The sequence below is a fragment of the Zonotrichia leucophrys genome, chromosome 3, assembly GCF_028769735.1.
Source record: "Zonotrichia leucophrys gambelii isolate GWCS_2022_RI chromosome 3, RI_Zleu_2.0, whole genome shotgun sequence".
NCBI classification, from domain to species: domain Eukaryota; kingdom Metazoa; phylum Chordata; class Aves; order Passeriformes; family Passerellidae; genus Zonotrichia; species Zonotrichia leucophrys.
In genome coordinates this window covers 19,827,630-19,853,240 of record NC_088172.1, presented here as the reverse complement: position 1 = coordinate 19,853,240, position 25,611 = coordinate 19,827,630, and the positions used below count along the sequence as shown (strand labels likewise).

General features: G+C 34.1%; 2 protein-coding genes across 3 annotated transcripts in view; one reads left to right on the top strand and one right to left on the bottom strand.

Annotated features, from left to right (window-relative positions):
* MCPH1 (microcephalin 1) overlaps positions 1 to 25,611 on the top strand; it is a 122,324-nt gene that overhangs the window by 45,162 nt on the left and 51,551 nt on the right. The window lies entirely within an intron of this gene.
* The window catches only part of ANGPT2 (angiopoietin 2), a 41,615-nt gene continuing 16,543 nt past the window's right edge, over positions 540 to 25,611 (bottom strand). Inside the window, exons 2-9 of one of the 2 annotated variants that reach the window (XM_064707606.1) lie at positions 19,769 to 19,924; positions 17,570 to 17,691; positions 15,693 to 15,925; positions 13,313 to 13,440; positions 7,129 to 7,230; positions 6,434 to 6,600; positions 3,197 to 3,327; positions 540 to 1,846 (exon numbers count right to left, since the gene is read on the bottom strand). In XM_064707606.1, coding sequence (XP_064563676.1) covers positions 1,686 to 1,846; positions 3,197 to 3,327; positions 6,434 to 6,600; positions 7,129 to 7,230; positions 13,313 to 13,440; positions 15,693 to 15,925; positions 17,570 to 17,691; positions 19,769 to 19,924 — 1,200 coding nt within the window. In that variant the 3' untranslated portion in view covers positions 540 to 1,685. The remainder of the gene's footprint in view (positions 1,847 to 3,196; positions 3,328 to 6,433; positions 6,601 to 7,128; positions 7,231 to 13,312; positions 13,441 to 15,692; positions 15,926 to 17,569; positions 17,692 to 19,768; positions 19,925 to 25,611) is intronic. The other variant, XM_064707607.1, reaches the window with a different exon arrangement.

Here is a 25,611-nt window from a genome sequence, read left to right as displayed (position 1 = left end):
AGTGCCTGACCACTGTAACACTGAAATTTTTTTCTAATATCTAATCTGAATCTGCCATGACTCATCTTAAGGCCGTTTCTTCTGGGCCTGCCACTGCCAGCAGAGTACAAGAGAGATCAGACCCCACCTCACTACAACCTCCTTTCAGGTGATTGTAGGGAGTGATGAGATCCCCCCTTAGCCTCCTCCATCTAAACAACCCCAGATCCCTCACCCCTTCTTGTACAATATTTTTTCTAGACCTTGTTGGCTTTACAACAGCTTTTGTTAAGCTAGCTTCCAGAAATATGTCTGGGATTTTTGTTTTGTTTTGGGTCAAGTTCTTGCATTGTAACTAGTTCAATCTTCTGCTGAAATCAAAGTTTTACAAAAATATTAGGCAAAGAATAAGCATAAGAATTAAAAACTAAACTTAATTTGGAGAAAAACCTCCACTAAATTATTGTGATGTATGAAGAAATATCTTCTCAATCTGATTTGCAATTTTAAAGCATATAGTAATAAAATGAAGGGGAGAAAAAAGAAAAAAAAAGGAAAGATCACCCAGTAGAGTAATTTATTCACATTGTGGTGTACATTGAGGGCCTACCTACAGAGAATTTTTAGGGAGAAGTCCTAACCTTACTGAAAAAAACACATAGTGTGACCTTAGATAATTTTCAGATTATTTTTCTTCCTGTTCTTAAAATGTAGTAATTTGTATCTTAAGTCATAAGCATTATTTTAATTGTATCAAAGAACATGCATATGTTTTTCAGTCAGGTTATTTTTACAAAACATATAGTTATATTACATCACCAGGTGATACATGATTGTCACAGACAACCGGACATCTGGTGTTAATGCCGTTGTCTCGGTTTACAAAATACTGGACAGTTATTTTACAGGTAAATGACAAGGGAAGGAAAAAAAGTGCAATCTTCATAAAAATGTATAGGAATACATGCTGTATTGTAATTCATAGGGCTTTTCTATAATTTAAAGACAGTGACTGAAACAGACTGAAAAAATTATGACTTTTGTAAATGGTATTTCCCAAGAATAAACGCACACTACTTAAATGCTATTTGTCCTCTGTTAAACATAGTCATACAGGCTACTGGAAAAAATCCTCAAATAAGAGTAAAAAGTTGTTTAGGAGACTATGGGGGAAAAGAATGTATTCCCTAACTATAGTATTGAGCTAATTACAGAAAAGTTTTTTTTTATGTACATATAGGGCACACATGACACAGAACGATAAATAGTTCTTGATCTAGCTAGAACTAAGCTAGAACTAGATAAGTGTTTTATATTAATGTTTAAAGTTCAGTGGTGAGGCAAAATGCATATTCCTAAAACTATTTTAGGGTTTTTTCACAGTTCCAGTTATTTACTAACACATACATAACATAAATGATCAGTAAAACAGAGTCCTTGAAGTTGTCTGACGGTTTCTTGGATGTTCTTTTTATTGAGTCATTTGGCCAAATCACTGTTATATCAGGTCGATGCTTTAGACATTGTGTCTGGTTGAATAATACGAGCTTTAGCTGATCAAGACAATTGCAATTCAGGAACTGTACTGTACTGACCCCTTCAGAACACTAGTGCATGTTTCTGGGCTTGAAAAAATGAGACAAGTTGCTTGGTAAAATAAGTCTTTGAAGACTATACAAAACATAATTCACACAATGACAAAGCATTTAGAAATCTGCTGGTCGAATCATCATCGTCGTAGCTTTGAGAGAGTATCCCGAGCCCTTCCAGTAGTACCACTTGATCCCATTAAACTTGTTGTTGTTCTGTCGTAATGGATAGTACATTCCATTGAGGTTAGAAGGACCACATGCGTCAAACCACCATCCTGCAAGACAGAAGACAAACATCAGCAGAAGTAATTCTGAAAATAGTATTTAAAGTCACTTTTTGTCTGGAAATGAGAAAGGAATCGAAACCCAGTTTATTTGTTCTTATGATTTGGAAGTGTTGATGTAAAATACTTGCCCCAAACTTGAGGAAAGAAATGTATTTGTGTATCAACTCCATATTCTTGAATCTTAAGCAGTACATTGTATTTGAAAATTGAGAAGAGAAAGTGTTCAATCAATTCATTATCCACATAAACATTTCTGACAGTCTGAGGGCAGAACACATTGAGTTATGATACTGAGTTGCCTTTGGTTTTATCTACTCTTTCGTAGACTCCTGTTTTTCACAGATTTAGTGAGTGAAATTCTTAATTCTTTCTAGAGGAATTATTCAGTTCTCTGGGCTGTTTCGTTCAAAACCTCCTGAAACATCATAAGAAGGAAAAGGAGAAAAAACAGCCCAAGAGTACTTTGTATCCGTATAGTCCTGACTTCTTAATGGGTCATAAGAAAAAAATTATTTGTATTAATAAAATAATATTTTTATATTTCTGTTATGGTGGCGATAGTGTGTGTGTTCTGTTTTGCAGGGCAGTATTCCAACTATCCTTTTGGATAAACTGAAGCCGTCTTTTTTTCTTGGAGCTTGTGCTATAGGGAAATGAACAATTGCTTAAGAGATAACATGAAGAGAAGCCAAATTTACAAAGCACTTGTTTACATTTCAGAATGTGGAATTCTAGATGAACACATTATATGGAATTACTTGTGTAGCTGAAGATAAAAATACCACCTAGAACTCAAATATAACTAGTGAAAAAACATTAGAAAAATGTAGATATATCTGAGGTGTATCTTTACCACTTCATAACTATATTGAAATAAGGAATTAAATTCTTGTACCCTTCTGTGGCACTTGCAGCACGCAGCAGCTATTGGGGGTTTTTCCTCTTGGGTAGTTAGGGAAACGGCTTATGCCTAAAAAATCAGGCCATTTCACTGACAGCTGTATCTCTGAAAGAGGATTTTTGCAGAGAGTTGTATTTTGATCTCTGAATGTACCTCATTCCTTGGAAGAGGAATCTGCTGTGTCTCTGATTAGTTCCACAATTAACGACTTTCTTGTACCCAAACTTCAGGGACTTATTTTCCCTCCAGTTAAAATGAAACTCTAACTTTCATCAAATGGTAAAATACTTCATCTAGAGTCACCATACTAGTATTTCTATCTGTAAGTTTTTTACTTTTTTAATAATCAAAATTTACTAAGTCAAAATTATTTATCTGGTAGACAATTTCAGTGCCAATAAAAATAGGAAGACTGAGAAACATAAAAACATTCGTACCTCCTGTTAGCATTTGTGAACATTTGCAAATACATTTGTCATTGTCTGCATCCTTTGTGCTAAAATCATTTCCTGGTTGGCTTATACTACTTATTTTGCCTGCTGTCCCAGTAAGTCCTTTAAGGTAAATCCTGTAAAAGTGAAAAATGGAAAAACAATTATTACGTGGAAGTTGATGGAAGATGTCTGCAAAATAATGATGGAATAATTTGCAATAAATATCCTGTTCAAATTGTTTCATTCTCTTCTGGCCAATGTGCTGCTGTAAGCTGTTTTTCAGTACAATGTTTTCAAATCAACAGAAATTGTCAGCACAATATTCTAATGAACATGTGTTTGTTCGTGTCATATTAGAAGAAAATAGAGCAAGTAGGTAGTAACTTCAAGGATTTTTCATGCAGATCATGTATTAATTAATACTGAAAGTGCTTCCATTTTTGTACTTCAATGCAACAGTACATGCAATAATTTTTATTACAAAATTTTATTACAGTTTAAATCAAAACTTATTTGATTCCTATTTTGCTGTTAGTACAACACAGCAATTTAGCATTACAACCCCACATATATGAGATGACAGCCTTACAAGAGTATTAATTCTGAGCTAGTAAATGATATTTTAGAAGTTTCTCAATATTTCCCTTTCCATTTTCCTAGTTACTTATCCTTTTCACATCATTCATAATTTTTAGCGTTAGTTCTTCACAAGTATTTCAGTTTGCTTCAATTCCCTGGCAAGGTAAGCTTTCAGTGAGGCTGCTGCTGTTGGGTTCTGCTTGCATGGGTGCCAATGCACTCTCAGTGAGGAGAGACACAGGGCACTGAACTGGGCAGGACAATTACACAGCTATTCCTGTGTTACCTTGAATTGGAAGTACTTGAACCCTCTGCTCCCACAATATCTTTTGGGTGATTGCATTTCTGTATCAAATAGCTCATGCTTCTCAGAGGTATTCTATTTGTTTAAAGAGGAAATCTTATTGTCTGAGGAGAATTAACTTGTCCCCCAATCAGTCTTCATCTTGCATATAATTCTCTGCTTATGTCAGAAATTGTCTTTGGTAGTTAAACAGATTATTTTAATCCATTTTATATTTCCTATTTTAAAATATAATTAATTAATTTTTATTCATTTAGGCTTCAAAAGATCAGTTCATTACAGATTTTCTTTAAAATATCTTTAAAAAAATTACTGTTTTTTCTTAAGATGAGTTCAAAATTATGTAAGCCAATTTCTAATATAAATTATATTAAAAGTTACAAGTATAAGGCGTGAGCCTAGGCTGGGTCTTCAAATATCATCTGAAGTCTATTATAAGCATAGTATTATTTATTTGTGATTAACAATAAATTGTTAAAGGTACAGTTTAGTATAACAGAATATGAGGATGGAAATTGGAATGAGATATGCATATCAGGAAAGCTTTCTACCATGAGGAACGACAAGTAGGTTGTAACCTTGGGAGGTTATCAAGACCCAAATGAAAAACTGTGAGCAACCTGGTTTGACTTCATAGCTTTGAGATCAGGAAGTCTGATTCAAAGAAAGTCTATTCTGATCTCAGTTTAATATGAAGAAATTTCAGTTTTACGGCCCAAGTCATTATCTTTCCAGCATTCAGAATGTATTAATCTTTTTATGTAATGGATCTATTGATCTTTTAGTGCAATGGGTCACAGAATCAAGGAATTGTTTGAATTGGAAAAGACCTTAAAGATTATCTAGATCCAACCCCTTTGCCATGGGCAGGGACACCTTCCACTAGATCAGGTTGCTCAAAGCCCCATTCAGCCTGGCCTTGAACATTGCCAGGAATGGGGCACAGAAGATGTTCTTAACTGAATACTTTCTTTGGATTTTTTTCTTTTTCATAATGTTAAATACATTCTTTGAAACGCTCAATTTTATTATTAATTCCTTGATTTGTTGTGTATTGTAATAAAGTTGTTTTTACCATCTTGCTTTTCAGTAATTATCTTTTAATACTGTAAATGGACAAGGGTAATCACCCCTTTTGACAAAAGTTGCCTTTCTAAGTATTTTAAAGCATTACTTTAAAAAAATCTCTGCTGTAGATTCTGACTGTTTCCAGATGAAAAAATATTTACTTTGGAGTTGAGACAACTAAATACTACCAAGGCATTAAGATCTAACATTTTGTGGGGGACATATGCTGATAGTTTTGAATTGCTTTGTTTGCATATAAGACCTGAATTGAAATAACAGCATCAGGTCTCTCAGGTGTCAGGTTGACTTTATTTACAACAAATAGTTGCTAGAGATCTTGGAGAAAATCATCTAAATGTAGAAAATTTTTCTGTCCAGTCACCCAAAGCTCCATGAATCTGCAAGATTCTTACAAAGAAACGTTTCATGGACCATGTAGTAGGAAAGCATCTGTTATACTGTGAAGGGTTTAGTTTCTTCTATAATAAATCAAACTATTTATTGCATTTACAGAGAGCCTGGTGAATGAACTAAGAAATGCCCATATATTTCTGCTGTGGCTAGTACTGTTTCAAAATGTGTAATACTATGATACTATTTAAAGTATATCATACTATGATAATATTTATCTTAAATATTTATTTTTAATTTTTTTCTTTATGTGAACCTTTACATTTTACAGGATTAGAGGATAAATAATAGGTCCATTAAAATTTGGTCTTTAAATTGACAAGTTGGTGATGAGTGAAATGTACATTTGCTCCATTTTCACAGGTAGGAGAGTTATTGAGAATTTTAGCCAGTGGCTCATGGAAGGATAAGGCCACCTCTCTTCAGTGTGCTCTTTATGACAACAGAACAGTTCCTAGAAGCCACTGACGAGGAAAATCCTTGCAGTATAATTCATCTTAGTCATCCACCTTCCAGAAATGTATTTAGTTCAGGGAATCAGGACTTGATAGCAACTGCAGACAGATTCCTAGTATCCTAATGACTGTGCACTGTCACCCACTATACTGGCACATGAATCCTGTCTTGTTCCACACTATCTCCTCATCTTTGTCTTTTGTGTGTTATACTCACTCAGGATGCACTAGTAAAATACACATTTTCTCCTCTGGAAAAAGAAATTATTTCTTTAGGCAAGAGATGAAAAATGAAGAAAACATTACTTTCTGAGTGAGCTGGAAAATAGTCATGATTTGTATGAAATAAGGCCATGCATCTACACAGTTTAGAAAGATTACTATCAGAATATTTTTAAAATTAGATCTGATTTTTCTGCTTACCTGTATTTTTGTTCTTCACTTGCTAGAGAGAAGTGGTCATACAATGAATATGCCTCATTTCCTTCCCAGTCTTTCAGTTGTATTTTAAGAACATAACGCTTCTGATTAGTCAGTTGAGAAACAAATTCATTTCCCAGCCAGTACTCCCCAGCAGGATCACCAAATCCCTGTAATTCAAGTTGTATATTTAAATAGTTTTGTTTGGGTGGGTTTTTTTCATTTCAGTTTGAAAAGATCACTTTATCAATTTTTAAGTTTAATAGTTTTCAGCCTGTCAACTAAGAATTTTACTGTGTCCACGGGGATTATTGATCTGTAATGTTTCAAAAAGTTGATTTCAGCAAGGGCAAGCTCAGGAATCTGAAATACTGAATCAATATTACTTAGCAGATTTGGAGCAGTTCCTACTGTTGCCACTGGAAACACAAATATAAACAACTCAAAAAATGTAGACATATGATGGAACAGTTGATTAAAAAAAAGTAAGGTTTCTCTTTAAAAACAAACATCACACTTGCAAGTCTGCTTAGGCAAACAACTTACACTATTCTGACATTTTCAAAATGAGCATCTGAGGACAAAGAGAACTTCTTAAGGTTGCTTACATTCTAGGGATGCTATTAATATAAATTTAGCATATTAGATTTCAGACAATAATAGCAGCTGATATTAAGGCTTTAGAGAACACTGTTTACCATCTTATACTCCTTCCATGTCCGGTGGAAGTCCACACTGCCATCTTCTCGTTTCTGAATAACTGTCCAACCTCCTCCACCAGTTTCCATGTCACAGTAGGCCTACCAAAGTAAGCATATAACAGCCTAAGTGCATGCAGTCACAGCAAAACAAAACCAGAAATCATGTCATTTGCATCATTCTATATAGTGGCAAGTCATGTGCAAAATATGAGTTAACCTAAAAATGCAAGTTTTCACAGCTTTCATACAAATCAGTTGTGGTTGTCCACAAATAAATGGGATTCCTCAGTATATATCACACTTAACAGAATACCTTAACAAATGGCACCTTTCATTTCTCCATCTTTTTTGTGAGAGATCCATTCAAATTTCCCATGACTTCTCAGAGCACAGATACTGCTAAGTTCAGACCATGAACAAACTGAAATATATTTTTATTATCACAGTTGTTCAGTGCCTTTGCAAATAGTCTGACCACAAAGTTAAATCTAAGTGTATTATCTGGAAGTTGTATCTTAAAGCCATGTTATTATACAGACTACAATGAACATCTATGCTTGAGCAAAAAGTAACAACTATAAAATGTTCCCAAACATTCATAAATCACCTTTGAATTTACCAAATTATTGCTAAAAATTTGAAAAGACTGACATGTAATAAGCAGTTCACTGAACTCAGTTTTCAAATACCCAATAAGTGCATCCCTGCAGAGATGCTGATGGGAAAAAAGTATTTTGAAAATTAATTGGAATTTTGGAGTGACGTTTGGGAGAAGTAGGGGATAAATTAATAATAAAATTTTGTGAATATGAGAGAATCTAGTTCAATTTTTCCTGAGAAAGGATTTCAAATTGTTGCGTCTAATTTTGCTTTTCCAAACCTAACAGAACTTATAACTAGATGTGTGAAGTCAGTGGAGCTAAGCTGGTGTAAGACAGTCCAACGAAAGTCAAACTGAAGTCAGCATCTCTTTAAATTGCATGTTAGTACTAATACTATATTTAAGAAATATATTGAATTTCTTGTACAGGAATTCCTGTCTGGAGAATTCTCAGTTAATGTTTTCTCATTTGGAAGTTTAATTTTTTTAACCACTTTCTGCCAAGATATTGAAGTTCAGAGCCTTCTTCAGAATCACTTCACATCTTTGAAAATTTTTGAATTCTAGTTTGAGTATTGAATTACATTAACTTCTTATCTGTATGCTAGATCTTTCATCCAGTAAGTGGTGTCTTCCCATTTATAGTAGTACAGGCAAGACCTGACTTCTCCCACTTTGATAAGATATTTCATCTGTAATTAAATAAATAATTTAAAAAGAAACTAGGCAAGTATTTCATTATTAATTTGGATGTTTCCTTCATTGTTTAACAATTCCCTCAGTAGTCTTACTTCTTGCCTAACTGCTGGTTATCACAATATGCCTATAATTGCCCCAAATCATGACTGGGTGGCACTAAAGCTCTAATGTCTTTTTCATCCTCTTCTATAGGAGACTGTCTTATCAGTGTTAGCAGTTAGGAGATTTGACCTCTTTGAACTGTTAGACATCCTGGAAATTCCTTGAAAAAGTATGACTGCAGTGAAGCCAGTTTCCTTCTGTACTGTGGTAGGGTTGTGTGTGTCATTTGGGGAAATAAAGTGTGCTTCTTACTAAGTTTTCAATTTCGTTCACTCTTATAGGATATGTATATTGTATGTATGTTATGCACTCACATCTATATATTTATATAGATCAGAATATTTACAGTTCAAGCAGCGTCATATATACTGTTGAAAGGCATCAGACCTTTGAAAGGAAACAAAATTGTAACAGCTGAAATATCAAATATATTAGTGTTTCAAAAGGCTGTTGCACATGGGAAATCCAAAGCAGATACTGTGCTTTAAGCTTGCAGTAGACTCTGTTCAAAATCAGAAAATCATAAGATGTTCAGTTGGAGATTTTTAGGGAAGATAAAATAAATAAGGAAAAAAGTTGGATAAGTTAGATAAAAATTGGATACCTTTTAAAGTATGTATTGTGAATGGAATTTAATTGAAACGTCAGTTTGTACTGATGTATGTAATTCCTTACACCTCAAAGTCTGTTTTTTGTTTGGCTTTACTAACATCTGTATTAAATGACTGGTAAAAATGTACTGATAAAAATGTGCCGATAAATTAATTTAGTTAAAATAAAAATTCCCTTCAAAGGAAAGGCTGAAGATAAGGTATTGTAAGAGAAGATAAATCTGTTTTAGAAGGCTAACTCATGATGTGTAATGTATATGTGAAAACTAATTTCTGCAGAGGACTATGAAGAGGGATAATAAGAATGGGCCAAAGCAGATGCAAATAGTTTTTTTAAGCATCAATACAAGTTAAAAAGCTGATTTAACAATGATCAAATATCACTAGTTGTAGATAGAGTTGTTGACTCTGAAGCTTCACCCCACTTAAAAGAACAGTATAAGCAGCCAGATGGACAATAGAACTGCTTCACCTTTCTCTGAAATATGTAGTTTCCAGCTATGTACAGTGGGAGGCCATGTATTAATTTATTTGAGCTGTGGGTTCAGTCTGATATTGCTACTGTAGTTGTTAGTTGTTAGTTTCTGAATGTTATGTGTAATTTCTTTTATGCCTGTTGACCGAACTTCAATTTAGTTGGAATTAATACTTTGAAAAAATAAATACTTTTAAATAGCTCTTTATTTTGTTCTAATGAGATTAAAACATAAATAGTGAATGACTGAATGGCTATCATAATATATTTCTGTTACAGATAGTATCCACTTTTTAAGTGAGTGGTAAGACAACTAGCTTTAATAGACACTTTAGATTCTTTGAGATAAATGCTGGGGTACTGAAAATTAGTTCCCAAAGGAAAAAGCAACTCACTAGGAACTGAAAAACATAACGAGAAATTGAAGAGATGACCATAAAAACCTCATGTAGATTTTTCTTACCAGTAACAATTTTTAGAAGTTTACATAAATTTGGGAGTATAATTTTTCCACACCAAAAAAATTCATGTCAATCAACTCTAAGTCTTTCTTTTAACACCACTACTAGAAGAGAACTCTTCTGACCTTTCAACCTATTCTAGGTTTTATATTCAAAAGAAAGATATGAAACATTTCATAAAACTAATAAAAATAGATACCAAGATTAGGCAGGCAGCAGGAGTCTTCAAACAGATGCCAAAAAGAATAAAGAGATTAGCCTCTCAAGTTACAACGAATTGGAACAGGGAGTATTTGATGTATCTTGTGGAGTGCTTCAGTAGTTACAGTTCCAGCAGCTGTAGCACTGTAAGAGGGCATTTGGGGTATAAGTGTTTTCAGACCTACTTTGGGAATGGTAAGGCTCAGGCTGAGTTATCAGGATGAAGAGCCAGAGCAGTTTTTATAGCAAAGCAAGTGCAATTTCCACATCTTTGCAGTGACCCTTTGCATCACTTTCAGCTGTTGTCCAAACACTTTGGAGTCATTATGTCCAATGATTTTTGTATTCTGCTATCTCTATCTCCTAAAGATGTGACTAGATAAGAACTACAGTCTAATTGGTTCATGAGGTTGCTGTAAGCATTAAACTATTGCGTTTTCATAGTTTTGCCTCTGCCCTTTTTCCTCGTGTCAGCAGTCTTTTGCTGTTTTCCTCAGTGTTTTTAAAAGGAATTAGCTTTTGTCTGGTTGCAGAACAGGAAAGTTTGAAAATATTAATGGAATTAAATAATTGTTTTCCTCTCAGTAGTCATATGCAATTCCTTAGTTTTGGATTATGATGGGAGACAAATTAGTAATGTGGGATTGGTTACAGATTACACAGAAGTTGTTTATAAGCCTGTTGGGTCAGAAGGTGTTACAAGAGGAAAAGACAAAAACATAAACAGCAGTGCAGCACTTTTGGCAAATAAAAAAGGTCACTCTGTTTCCTGGTCTGAGTAGCTATCCACATCATAAACAGTTGAAAATGGTGTAACATGTTGATTGTCCCTAACCTTCACTTCCCTTGACAACTCCTCTTATGCATTTATATTTGTATAAAAAATCAGCATCAGGTTAAAACTTTTTAGTCTCTTATTTTCAATGTCATGCGGTAAGTAAAACCTTCCCTGTCTTTTTCTATCTGAAATGGACAGAATAAGATTTTAATTCTTTAATATTATTAAATGACTGATTTAATACTAAGTGAAATTTTTATGTTTTAACTACTTTTTTTTTAACTTAGTAAATTGCCAAAATGGATGTTTGCATTAAGCATTTAAAGCCTCCATATTCAAATGTAAGGGATTTAATGTTTTATAGTCTAGGAAATTTGTACTTTTGAAAATGCAAAGTGTTTAAGTTTATGACAAATTTTTATTCTGTAATATGTCATGCACTTGTGTCTGCTTTTAGAAAATATGCATGCTCTGTATACGATATTTGACAGTAAAATTAAAACCAAAGATTAAAGCTTGAGACAAGTCATAGTAAGAGATCCAAGGAATGTAATTCCTGAGTTGCTAACAGACTGCTGCATTTCATTGCTTTGGAGATGCAGTAGCTTTCATCTCCTTTAGTTTTTTAAATTGTGATTCTAGATATCTATGCTATTTAAATGCCTTTCAGCTTCATGTACAATAAAACATTTCATTGCATCTTATGTAACTCATTTTCCTGTGAAATTGATGTTTTTAGACTAGATTATTCTGAAGGAAAGACAGCTGGTTTTTTGTTGGTTATTTGGGGTTTTTTCCCAGAGAAGCAGATTGCAAATAATTTCTCTGGATTATATCTACAAAAAATTACAGGTTTTATCTGTATTTTATAGATCTTACCCAAACAAATTGCTTATTTCCTTTAGCTGAGAGCTTTTTAAGTGTAAAAATCACAGTCTGGCTTGGGCAAAATGAAGTTCTGGCACTTCAAAGTCTAGTCACCAGTGAACTTCATTTCTAAACCTTTGCTTGGGAAAAAAAATGCTTTCTCTGTCAGAGCTTTACCAATTCCTTTTCCACATTGCACCTCTTTTTCCACTGCTTTTTTACATTCTCTGTTAGTTTTTCTAATGCAATAGAGTAGAACCTTAGGAATTCTGTAAAATATTTCGATTTTTGTCTAAAGAAAATATCTACAGTAGAAATTAGGAAATAAAAACATTAAAAAATTATTTCATATTTTTCTAAGAAATATATTAAGCATTTTTTTATATTCATATGTCCCTTAGCCTCCTCAGCCTGCCATGCCTTTATCATGAGAGCCCCACTTCTCTGAATGCTTGCTCCAGGTTTTTGGTTCTTTATACTCACAATCAACCTGGGACTTTTTTCCCTTTCAGATCCTACTGATTGTTTCAACTAAATTATACTCTCCAATGCTTTATCATTTTATTTACTTCTATAGATGGAGCATCTCTGTCAGGCATCCAATGTATCATCCAATGAGTGCCATTTTTTAGCTCAAGGTCTTTTCTACAGAGGTATGGCATACTGCTTCAACTTAAATTGACATTGAAGTTCATTTCAGTTAAATACATAGGGGGAAAAATATCCATAGAGGAATTTAAACTGATCTAGTGAACCCTTGCAAACTCACCTTTTATATGAATCAGTAGCAGTATTTTCCAGGGCAGTATTTCCCAGAAAAGTCCTCTCTGTTAGACAGTGTCTAATTGTTAATCTACTTGTTACACAAATGTCCTTAAAACTCTGTGATACAAGAACTGAAACCCATACATGAGTCCAGTACTACTAGATTGCTTCCATGAGTATAAATCCATGAGATTTCCATGCCCCTGACTTTACCTCCTTTTGCCACCTAAAGACCCCCTTGGGCATATGAAGGAACTAAGAAATTAAAGGAGACAGGAGTCTGCTGATCATGCAGAGCAACTCTGTTGGAGTTACAGATTTTATAATGAAATTACACTACTTTATTGATTTAATTACTTTAATTATGTGGAGAAAAGAATTAAATTCTGACATGACGAAGCACACAACAAAATTTCATTTCATTTCAACTGAGACAAGATTTCACCTGAAGGACTTTTTTCTTCCTGTAAGATACTCAGATCTAGGAGTGATTAAAAGCTTATAAAAAAACCTGGTAAGTAGTAAACTTCACTAATAACTAGCCTTTAAAATTGCATATTTGCCCAATCAAATAACCTTTAACATGCAGTATGGCTAGGTAACTCTTTACAGTCATCCTACCTTCTTCTCTTGTGCAGTGTTTGAAACTGTTAAAGTGTAGATTCCACTTGTTGTCAGTCCAGATTTGAAAGCTTCAGCACAGTCTTTGAAGCTGATTTGCTCTTCTTTGGCTATGAATTTGCTCTTAGCTATTAAAAATACAATAGAAATTGAAGGCATTAAGAGGAGATGAATGAAAGTTACAAAGAATCAATTTATGTTGTAATTGGCTTATTGCAGTTCCAAAAAATATGTCTGGTCCTGAAAGAAATGACAGATCAAGGTACTTATTATGTGTGATGTTACTTTGCGTCATTTGAAGACATAATTCTGATAGGACTGTGCTTGTTTGACAGGCTGAAGAGTGCTGACACTTACTAATATGTTGAATGAGAAAACTCGGGATATTGCATCTCATTCAGTTGAACAGTTTCTGCTTCCACCCATTGCCCTTGCTGGACTCCTACATGCATTACAACCTAGGCATGCATTAACTGCTATTTATATACATACCTAAATAGCAAATGATTAGGTTAATAATGACTTTTGGCCAGTACTCTTACATTGTGAAATGAGTTATAATGCAACAGACTGGTGGAACTACCCTTAAGAGGTTTTAAGCTCTTTTTTTTTGCCCCTGTGCTGAACAGGAACAACTTTGTATGTACCAAGCTGAAGCTTGGAAGGTCAGCCCAACTCACTAGAGATACATACCTTCTGGAATTCAGTTGTGCAAAAAATACATTTTCATATGTCTAAGCCTTCTTATTCAACAGAACAATCTAAGGTTCATCTTTTTGTTCAGTTCTTTATTAACTATGGAGGTTGGAATTTCCTGGAATTTCGCCTGCTGACTGATATTTCATATTTGACCCTTCTGGGGTTGGTTCTGTGTATTTTCCCTTTTAATTTAATCTAACAATCACAGTCAGTTACTACAAAGGTTTAGGTGCCATATAAATATGTGCTTATATTACAGTTGCTTATTATGTTCTTTTTGGCTTGCTTATTCATTATTTACCTGTTTAAGTGCTTTGCCTTAAATAGAAAAATAACACATTCAGTGTTTTAATTGCTTTTCCACACTCTATTGTTTGCATACTGTCTTAGAAGCTTTCCCTGCTAATTTTGTCTTTTTGGCAAACACTCATTATTTTTTCCACTCTGGGTTTAATGGTGCTGTAGCCAACATGACTTTGACTTGTTTACTTATTTGTGCACTAGCATAGCAGATAACATCAGCAGGAACATGTACAGCCTTGGTATTTAAGGGAATAGCGTCAGTTATGCAGACAAAAAAACTTGGAATTTACTTTGTTTAGAAAAACCTACAACCTAAGTTATAGTAATAACATATAGGACAAGACTAAAAGTGAGGAGGAGTTCCAAACACCCTTTTCCTTGTCTGTGATCCACCTTACAGTAATATATCATAGACCACCTATACTGTCTTTTAAATTCTAATGACAACTTCAAATATTTTTTCCAGTATTTAATTTTAATTCCTTTCTTTAGGGGTTCTGTATATTTCTGTATTTTCAGCCCTGAGAACTTTACAGGCAACTGTGCCAGATTCTACAGTCTTTTAGAACAGCTTCTTAATCTGTCCAGGTTCCATGTCAGACACCAAATTCAAGGCAGGGAATGTTTAAATCCTGTGTAGCCATAACTTTTAGTTTATTGTGTGGGGGGTTTTTATGGCACACGTGAATCTGCATAAATCTGAAAGCTCTGCTCGGTGTCTATGATCTGTTGCAGAGTTGTCAGGCATTTAAGGGTGAGATTATTGCCTGTAAGGTTTGCTAGGCTGAGGGATTTTTAGGATGAACAAGGATACCTTGGTGAAGAACTTGTGGGAGTACCTGCTGCCCAGGCCTGGTGCTTTCTGGTTTGGGGGGGCTAAAAACTATGCTTGTGCTTATTTCTTTGCCTTTGGTAGCCACTATAATTCGTCCTTTCTTTGATAAACTCTGTGTTATAAAGCAATGAGAGGTGGCAGAAACAATCTCTGTGAGCCAGGAAGAAAAGTTGCAGACCTACAATATGCAGTCTCACCTAGATATATGGTCAAGCAAGTGTACAATGCCACACATGTGAATGCCATGTGAGATGAATAATGCTTGGCTTCTCTGTATTTTGTTGAGCCACTGGAGAATTGGTTAAGAAAATAAGTAAACCAGAGAAGATAAATAAAATATTGAAAAGAAATCACATAAATATGGCTGTTTATCCCACCCCCTAAAAAGTAGGTTAATTAACTCGGTTACAAAATTTAAGGCAAAAAATACAGACTTTTTGAGAAGCAGAAGTGTGTCAGAACTAGTTGTAAGACTGTAGGTACCAGTGTACACAAATTAGGAAATAGCACGGAAATGATATACGCATGTCTGCTTTGACTTACAGTTTGGTGTCGATATCATAGTAAGCAAGCTATGAACTGTCTCCATCAGATCATGTTGCTGTTTTTGCAGAACTGAGTTGTTTACTGTAGCTGTAACTAGCTGTTTTTCTAGTTCTTCTATAATAGAATTCTGTCTGGTTACTAGGACTTGAAGCTGATCTTTTTCATCTTTTATTGACTTCAGCTGAAGCATGTGCTTGTCTTCCATCTCAAGAACTCTTTTTTCTAAAAAGCTAAATGAAAGATTACAATTAGGCTCTCCAAAAACAATTTTGAGCTGATGACAAAAGAATCAAGCATGTTGTATAAGTTTCTTTCTTCATGAACACTCAACTTCATTGTCTAATGCTATGCAAGCAGTAGACAACTAAATGAAAGTTTAGTTTGATACATATGCTTTCATTTATTATGTAAGTGCACTAATAAACAACATTATCTATACAGTGTGTATTGCAGACTTTAAAAATGTAATAATTGGGTGTTTGATAATTCAACATTATTAAAGGAAAGATAAAGTGACTAAGCTATCATGGGTTTACCCTATTAAAAGATAGAACTTATTTAAAGATCTAACTATGAACATTTCAAATATCCTATAATAAAACACATACTTAACATAAATGTTATGGCATTAAGGCAGGGAAACATGCAAATAGTTACTTGAAGATAGGTTACCTTTCTCCAGTTTTAGAGCTGGTATTATTAGGTAGCTGGCTGGGAACATTGGGTAACTGGCTGGGAACAACTGCTAATTGTTCTGATAAAGACTCTGAGAAAGCTGATCTTAAAAGATGCATAGCCAGAAGAGAGAAATTCACCTAAAATCTATTGCTGTTACTGAAAAAAAAAAATCCTGAACCTTATATATAATTATGTTTCAAGCAGATTAATTCAATGCAGATTGTATTTTGTTAAGTGAGAAACAATGCTTTTGTGTTTTATGTGGATGTTACGAGGGTAGTCTAAAGTCTGCTGAGTTCAACACCAAAAAACATGACCTTTTGAAAATCAGTGTTTCCTTTGCTTTCCATTTGATAAGGATGCTTGTTTTTCTTAAGTTGGTAGATAAAACCTTTAGGGAACATACATAAATGTAGTAGAGTAGTGAACAAAAATGTCAAAACATGTCTCCTGGGTTTCTGAAGCTAATTCTTTCAAAGAAAATCACTTTGCACATATGGTTCTCATTGAAAGATATTGCTTTGAAGGAGAAAACTTACTGTTATTGCTGCTTTTAGATTCCTCTGTAAACTATTTATTGCCAAAAGTAAAAAAAGACCGTGGTGATATGGAAACGAAGCTAGCTGAAAAAAGGTATGAGCCTTTGGACCACAGCCGAGTACAGAAGAGGATAGAAGTAATGGTTGGATTTTGGTCAATTTCAAAACATGGACTCTTGAGGAACGTTGAATATGATCAGTGCTTTACTTTTCTTGCTACATTAGGTAAAAAATTGTAGCAATGACCTGGTTAATCATTAGGATAGCTATGTACTACATGGAAATAAAATTTTGGAGATGTGGTTACACTCGATTAGTTTGAATCAGGTTACATCAAATTCATATGGAAAAGTCTAAAGAAGATTATAAATTGGGTACAACAGAAGTACTGCTTCAGTTTTAGCCTTAAGTTCCTCATATAAAGGAGAACTTTAGATAGTGAAGAACAATACATGAACAAAATACAAGAATAAACCTACATAAATATCCTAGGCTTTAAGTAATATATGACCTTTGTAATGAGTGTGGGTAACATTTTGTAATCAGTTTGGAGAGCTTGTGTACGAACCCTTATTTTCCTACTTGAGTAGATTTGTTTCTAAAACTATTAGAAGGGTACTTCATGGAATAGCATTTCATTGGGCTGTACAAACTTACCTGTTTTTTTCTTGTAATTTAGTTATCTCATTGGTCTGATCTGAAATCTGTCTTTCTAGTTTGTTTGTTGAAAGAGAGTGTTCCAAAAGCTGAAGTTCAAGTCGGGTTGTCTGGTTTGATACCTAAAAAAAATTTACAAAAAAAGAAATTTCTTTTAAAAGATATGTCTTTTAAATAAATTGTCATTTTGTTATGTTGCGAAATCATGTCGATCTCTACGTACACCTGTGATTAAAAAATATTTTTCAATACTTAAAAACACTTAATTTTGGTACAAATGTTCATTGAATCAGAATGAAGAATACACGGAGTTGAACTGATTTTGTTATTACACTGTATCATTGGGAATATTTCAGTAGTACGCTGTTTCTGATGAGAGTTACTGTGTACTTCAACTTTGTTGTTATACCTTCCCCTCTGTTATGATAATTCTTATTTCATTACTGGAACTGTGACAGTTGTTGCTCAAAGAATGAGTTGAGATGTTTTGCCCATCTGGTGCTGAAAGTAAGTCTCTAGCTGAAATCCTGGCACAGTTGTGAAATCACTTGATTGTTCTCTCCTATTCAATCCCGAATTATATTTTGAAGTGTTTGTCATGTGAAACACATGACTAATATTTCATGAAACACATGAAGCAAATCAACTAAAGTGACCACCCTTTAGTCAATTCATTCTTTGCATTTTAATATTACCTTTTTTCTATGCATTGTTTACAATTTATTTACATCTTTAAATGAAGAAATGCAGATACTGGGAAACATGTGTGATACTCTATGGTTTGTATTGCATTACTTTAAGGCAAGTTTTCTAGAAATATTTTCTCATTGTTTTAGAATAGCTTTTTTTAATTCAACAGAATTTGGCTTTCCTTGACAGGAAGAATTGATTACTCATGTCCTTCATGTTAAACAGTCATTCAGGACATGATTTCACACTTAAGTGTAATTGAAAATTATTGCCAAAAGTAAGTGTCCTTGAGAGAGCAATTGTTTGGTTAATTTCCTTATGTTGCTAATTAAGCCCTTAACTCAGTCACCAGTAATTTCAAGCAGAGAAGGAAAGTTACAGTGATGATTTTCTTCCTCTAAGCAGAAAATAACTGAGTAATTTCCATAAAGACATTATGGTGAATTAATAAATACATTCTCTCAACATGTGCAAAACATTAGGCTCCTGAATAATACAATAAAAGTTCAGCTCAGTATGCCTATAAGCTATGAATTTTCAGTTTATCAAAGAGTTCACGAAGCCTTGATTTAGGTTAAAAAATTCAATTTGATTCATTGGATGAATTCTATAGATATTAAAACATCTAACATGGATTTTAGGCTTTGCATACTTTTTATATTATACAAAATATTATGTGCTGCATGATATACCCATTATTTGTTTTGGCAATTAAAGATCTGCATCTTCCTACCATATCTGCGAAAGTACAAATACATACCACTCTACACAGATTGGACTTATCCTTCTGCTAATATCTGCATTCTATTTAACAGAATGTCTTACTGTACTTAATGCTTTTCAATTAAAACACATTTGTTTTTGCTTAAGGTAGCAAATGTACAGTAGACAAGTTTACTTCTGTGTGAATATATTTTTCTAGCAGTCTCCTAATTTCTTTTTTCTTTATTAATCTCAGATTTATGTGTCCCTTTGTTTACCATAATGCAGTGCATTGTGCTGGAAATGAACTGTTACCCACTTAGAGTTATCTGTGAAAACATTAATTAAAAAGACATCGTTCTTTTGATAAGTTAAAACAAAAAAGGAAAGATTTCATTTTAAAAAGCAGTTAGGCTGGTAAATGGAGCAAAGACAGTTTGAAGAGACTCATTTAGCTAAGATTAGTAATGAGAGTAATGTGAGTATAAAGCACACTAGGACCCAACTGATGCCTGGATATAGTATAGTAGTTTTAAATACATTCTATTTAAAGATTAATTTAGCAGTTGGCTTTCTAGACTTACTTAAAATGCTACTGTAATGAAAATCACTCCAGTGACAGCACTGATCTTGAGATAGAACTATGTATTACCAAATACTAATGTTTCCTTAAGTTGGGTAGAACTGTGGGTCACAACGATTGACTTCTAATTGTTGAACAGAAGCATGTAACACTCAACAGTGTTAAATGTATGCCTGTAGTATTTGGGAAGCAGAAGCATTTTGAGGTTGAAATTCATTACTTACTTGTGCTTCAACATCTGTTAATTTGCGGGTCTGTTCAGCTGTTTGATTTAGCAAGTTTGTGCCTATTTCAATCATTACTGCAGTCTGGTTCTGCACTGCAGTTTGCTGGATCTCTACCATTTCTTTCTTCATACTGTCTTGGATGTAATTCTCAAGCTACATGGGAAAGGAAAGAGAGAAGATAGTTGCATTCTTTAAATGTTGGAAAGGGGGTAGTACAGTAAGCCTGCTGGCAGCCTAGCTGAACAAATTTGGTCCTTGTCTGCTTTGTATTTATATTAAGTTTCCCAACATTAAGCTCTGTGAGAGGAAAACCAAATGTGACAAGGAATGTGTGGCCATTCATTTTCTAAAGGCAGGAACAGAGATTTGCAGGGGGTAGGTAGTAGGTACAGCGATGAAAGTGCTTGTGGGCACTTGGAAGCCTTTCTCCCCTAGTGCTCCCACCATTGTAACCATCAGAGGAGCTTCACCAGCTTTGGCAGTGATGGGAATTTTTTAGAAGATAAAAGTTTAGGAGTTTAGTCATCTTCCTGTATTTACACTTAACTATTTTAAAAGCTATTATTCATCACATGACTAGAATTCAAAGAGGTCAGATGTCATTTAACACTGTTATGTGTGCATTTTTATCAGAGAGAATTTCAAATAAAGACACAAAATAGTAGAAAAACCTATAAATACTTTAAATGCTTAATATTAAGGAATGCAAAAGTTGTTTAAAATACTTGACTCTGAAGTAATTTCTGTCTAAACTAATATGGCTTTTTTAGCAGATATTTTATAACAAAGTACCCTGCTTTCAAGGAAGATGAGGAAAAATAAGTAGCAAGAAGAAAATTTAAGTAGCCTTTTGCATAAATCTTTCTTTCTACCTGCCTGGATTATGAAAAAGCAGTCTGGTTTTTCTTCACACTTCTTTATTTCTTGTCAGTAATTGCAAATATCTCACATTTCTTTGATGTGTCATTGCATATGTTTGAATTCATGAAATCCAGGCCACAAGACTTCTTTTGTTTCCATTGACTGAGGAAATTTCTAGAATCAAACTTCTACTTCACTCCAACACAGTTCTACCAAGAGAACCATAAAAAATTTTGAGCTTCATGCTCTACCTACTAAAGAGGATACTAGCTAATAAAAAATAGCTACTATCATTAAGCACAAATAGTAATACATCACCAATTCCTAATCTAAGTGAATATTAAAACAGGTTGATAACTTGATTTTTAAAAAAATAATATTTTAATAGTTTTATCTTTATATGAATGGTGGCTTGTAGTAATGAGACACTATGAACTTCGTTTTATGGCTATTTTCTATATCAGTGGGGAAAAAGCATCTTGTGATTTAATATTCTATAAACTACTGTTCAGGTATAACCATTCCACTTCCAACCAGCTAAAGAACGATGGGCAGATCTATCAGCTTTGAATATTTAAGCTTTTCCCCTTAAATATTACTTAAGCAAGGACTGGGTTAATTTTTCCTACTTCAGAGCTGTTTTTTAAAAGTGGCAAATGGAGAAAACAGGGTATATTAAGAAATCAAAACCTCTAAAACTGGTAGTATATTCTTACATTTGAAGTGACCACTATTTCTTGATGCCCAGTGTGACCAAACTGTCAAAGCAGCATTTGTTTGTTTACTCCAGTCTCCCCATGCAGCTGGTGAACTGCAATGCACAACAGGGAGATTTCTGACCTGGCATAAACTTTGACCCACATCCACTGTTCTGCTCCATAAACATACTTCTCTTTCTACCACAAAGATTTAAAAACACTCTTTAGGAAGCCTTTACATGCTCTTTGCATAATGATCTTTTTGAATACTAGAATTAAGCCTACAATCAACTGGATTTTGGCATAATAATTGAACATGGGTATTTTCAATTGCCATCATACTATGATAATTAGAGTTATTCACTATTCATAGGGTTGATTCTTAAGTGTTACCTTTTGCTCCATGCTATTCCTCATTTTCAAAAGCTTCTCCACCCACAGACAAATCTTATTTGACCAAACATGTTGGAATTTTTTTAATTCTTTGGTGACATCTTTTAGGTCAGCATCTTCTTTTATGTTGGACAACAATCAGTGCCTTTTAATTGAGTAGTAGTAGTAAGGTATCTTTAGTCCTTGATCATTACACTGTGAGATGTCAGAATATAGTGATAATTTATTTTAAAAAGCAACGCAAATTGATATTTGGTGCGCCATAGTCAAAGGACATTTGCAAAATTCTGCAGACTTTTATATAGATAAAAATAAGTAATTTTTCACTGAAGTGAGATGGCCAAGAATAACAGCTAATATGTATCCCTCTGAAAAGGCTAGATATCTGGGAATTAAATTATTTATGAGTCAAATTAACTTTAGCAACTGAATCTGGAAGACTGGACATCATTATAGATAACATTGAAAAAAACTTTGCACAAATGCAGCTCTGTTAAAAGACTATGAAGTGAAATCTCCAGAATGCATTTTATTTGCCTCAGTATACAGTTAAGTATGGAAACACTTTTATCAAGATCAAGGATATGGCTTCACCTGTCAGTGCATTGAAAATATTGCATCATCTTTAATTTAGAAAAAAAAGCTCAAAATTAAAAGGAAGACAGTAATAAATAGATCAACAAAGAAGGATTGTTCATGAGCTTTGATTCTTTCATGACATAGTTGTGGGTATTTAACCTCATTCTTCAAGGTTCTTTGTTCACCAAAGGGAGAGCAGAATGAGCATCTGAGCAAAGTCATCTTTGCATGTAGGATTGCAGAACTGCAGGACTTCTTTGAAATTGTTATCACTGAGTTATTCCAAAACACACTACTAGAAAAGGAGTTAATTCTGGGCTTAAAGGTAAGGTAAACATTTTATGGTGGGCTTAGGCAATTGCCCAGTTCAAACACACAGATGTAAGGTTGCTCTGAATACAGTATGCAAAACCCATGATTACAATTTAAGGCATCTGGTGGTTCTGGTTACCAGATTTTTATATCCCTTGTCACTGTACTTGTAACTTTGGAAAGCAGTTTTGTTTGGACACACAGATCTGTATTTTCATAATTTATCTTATTTGAATATCTGTAAGTATAAGCATATCTCCAAGTATCTGATCTCTTTCAAATAATTTCTTATTTATGTGGGGATTTCCAAATCACTGAAGTATTCTCTTGACTCCAGTTTTAAGTTTGTCTTCACATCTGTTTTTTAACTTAAAAAATATTAAATATGTAATTTAGGGAATATGATATCTGTTCTTACTTGAAAGCATGAAATGTGAATACCAAAAGGGATTTCATATTTAAAGCCAGTTTTATTATCTGACTCATTTATTCTAATTTGGAGCAACATGAAGCATCAAAATTATAATGACCTATTTAGTGGCTTTGGAGCTTCTTGTGGTTTTTTCCCTAAAAATCCTATAAAGCATGATTACATAAAACCCTTCTGGTTTTTTCTTCATATTCACTAATCCTCTCCCACTTTTGTACGTTCTCTGCATGTACACATCATAAAATCTTTTTCCGACCTGAACCAAGATAATGCACTGATCCCTCTCTGCTTATTTCCCCTCTCTCTTCATCATACAATGCCAAACTGTAGTAATTAGCACTTTTTACAGCTACACCCCTACAACTTTTTCTTAGTGGCAGGTGCTTACTTTCATCCTTCTTCAAAAAGTAAAAGAATGACTTTCATCCAAAATGCCTCACCATCTCGCACTGACCTTAGTGACAGCAGAACATGTTCCCACTCATACCCCTGGCAAGCAAAGCCCTTGGGTTTCACTGACAGGGTGGTGGAAGAACTTTTTTAACAGGGCTCCAGTTCCCACAGCCCGGCTGACAACATTGAGGATTAGCAGCCATTTTTGCAGAACTGCTGGTCTTTGTGGCACATTTCTTTGTAGAAACTATTCATCAGCTCCTGCCAAGGAGCCTCCTTTCTTTGTAAGCAGTAGCACACTCAGTTTCTGAAGGGGGAAGAATAGCTAGGGTAAAAAAGAGGTTTGAAAGAGGGAAGGACATGGGAATGAATGCCTCATTCCCCAGCCATCAGTTAGGAGGCTTGGTAATTTGAACAGCATGTCTGTCTTCTTCAATATTTTGCTCAAATCTGGAAGGTGAAACAGGGATTATTTGCCAGATTTCTATCTTGCCACGGCAGTAGATATGGTTTAATCTCTTTTTTATTCAGATCATATATGAATATTATGAGAACTGTGATTAACCATGATTACATTGTGGTTATTAAATAAAATAAATGTTAAAACCAAGTAGCTGACTATTAGTGATGCATTTTCAGAAATTTTGCTTTTGAGGGAGTAAGTTGATCAATGACTTGATCAGCTCGATCAATGACTACCTTAAAGATAATACAAGGGAGAGGGAATGTTTGAAAGAAGGACTATTTAACTGATAGCATTTCAGTGATTCTTCTTGGAATTTTTTATTAAATATTCTATCTTTTGTGTAGGAATTTGGCTGGCATGTATTCTTGAACAAAGTATAAAAATGAAAGCACAGATGGGAAAAAACATGTCTCAAAATATGCTTAAATTGCAAAAACAGCTGGGAAAATTGAAATACTTTTACAGTTAAGATTTGTTACAAAGTTATAGTGATGGATTTTTAGAGAGAAAAAATTCTCTAAGGTCACCACTTTGGGACTGCATCATGTTTTATTACTTCAAATCATATAAAATCATAAAATTTGGCGAAAATACTCCAGCTAAGTTGCCAAGAAAACAAGGACAGGTCAATAATATTGCAGCACATTCCAACACATTGCTTTTATAGCCAAGGCTTTTTTTTCAAACAAGCTTTAAATGGGCAAGAAAGGGAAGACAACATGTAGAATATGCAATAAAAAAAGTGTATTTTCTAACCATTGGTAGAGATACTAATACTCCATTGTGAAGAGTTATCAATACTCAGTCAAATGAAAAACCTTCCTGATTGTATATTTTATGTCCATACTAAAGAATTTTTCAAAGAATTAGCAACTTATTTGTGCATTTTATAGACAATTGAATTACCTTTTTTTTCCATTTTATGTTATGAATGATGTCTTGTATTTGTTCTTTGCTGCCAAATGTTTAATCTATACTAATTAAACAGTCATGTTCCTGGCAGCATTTAAGCTCCATACATACATCCCTCCTTTGCCCAATGCTACCCCATATTAATAGTACAAGTAGTACTGAGTGCTTGTTCTATTTCATAGACTTTGTCAGTTATTGGAGCAGGCTTTCCAAATAAAGTTTGGTGATTTTCTTAATGTTTATAGTCTGATTCTGTCAACATTTATTTTCAGCAAGAGGTAATGTTAATAATGAGTTTCTATAAAGTGCTGTGTCCTGTGTGAACAGGTTGTGTTACAACACATATTGCATGCTTAGTCATCTAATGTAGATACAGAGAAAACTGCAGGGCTAATGACACATATATAGTGATTTTCCTCTAACTTTTGTTTTGGATTTTAAAAAGTGGAGTAGATCCAGTAGAAAACCTAGCAACAAAAAATACATTTACAGCTAGGCACCTTTTAAATATCCATTGAAGCTACAGAGTTTGGTATATTGTAGATGCCTGGGCAGTAAGGAGCTAATGTGTTGTTCTGCCTCAAATGCTAATGGCTATTCAAGTGGGCAAGTAAGAACAGGATGTGGCTAGAAAGAGGGGCTGTCAGAAAGTAGGGCAGCACCTTTCTGGAACCCACTTCCTACTTCTGGTCTGTGGTGACCAGATCAGCAGAAGCAGGGTCAAGAATTAGGCATGAACTGTCAGCTCAGGGTCAATCCAGTAGAGGGGGATCAAGACCATCAAAAGACCCTCAAA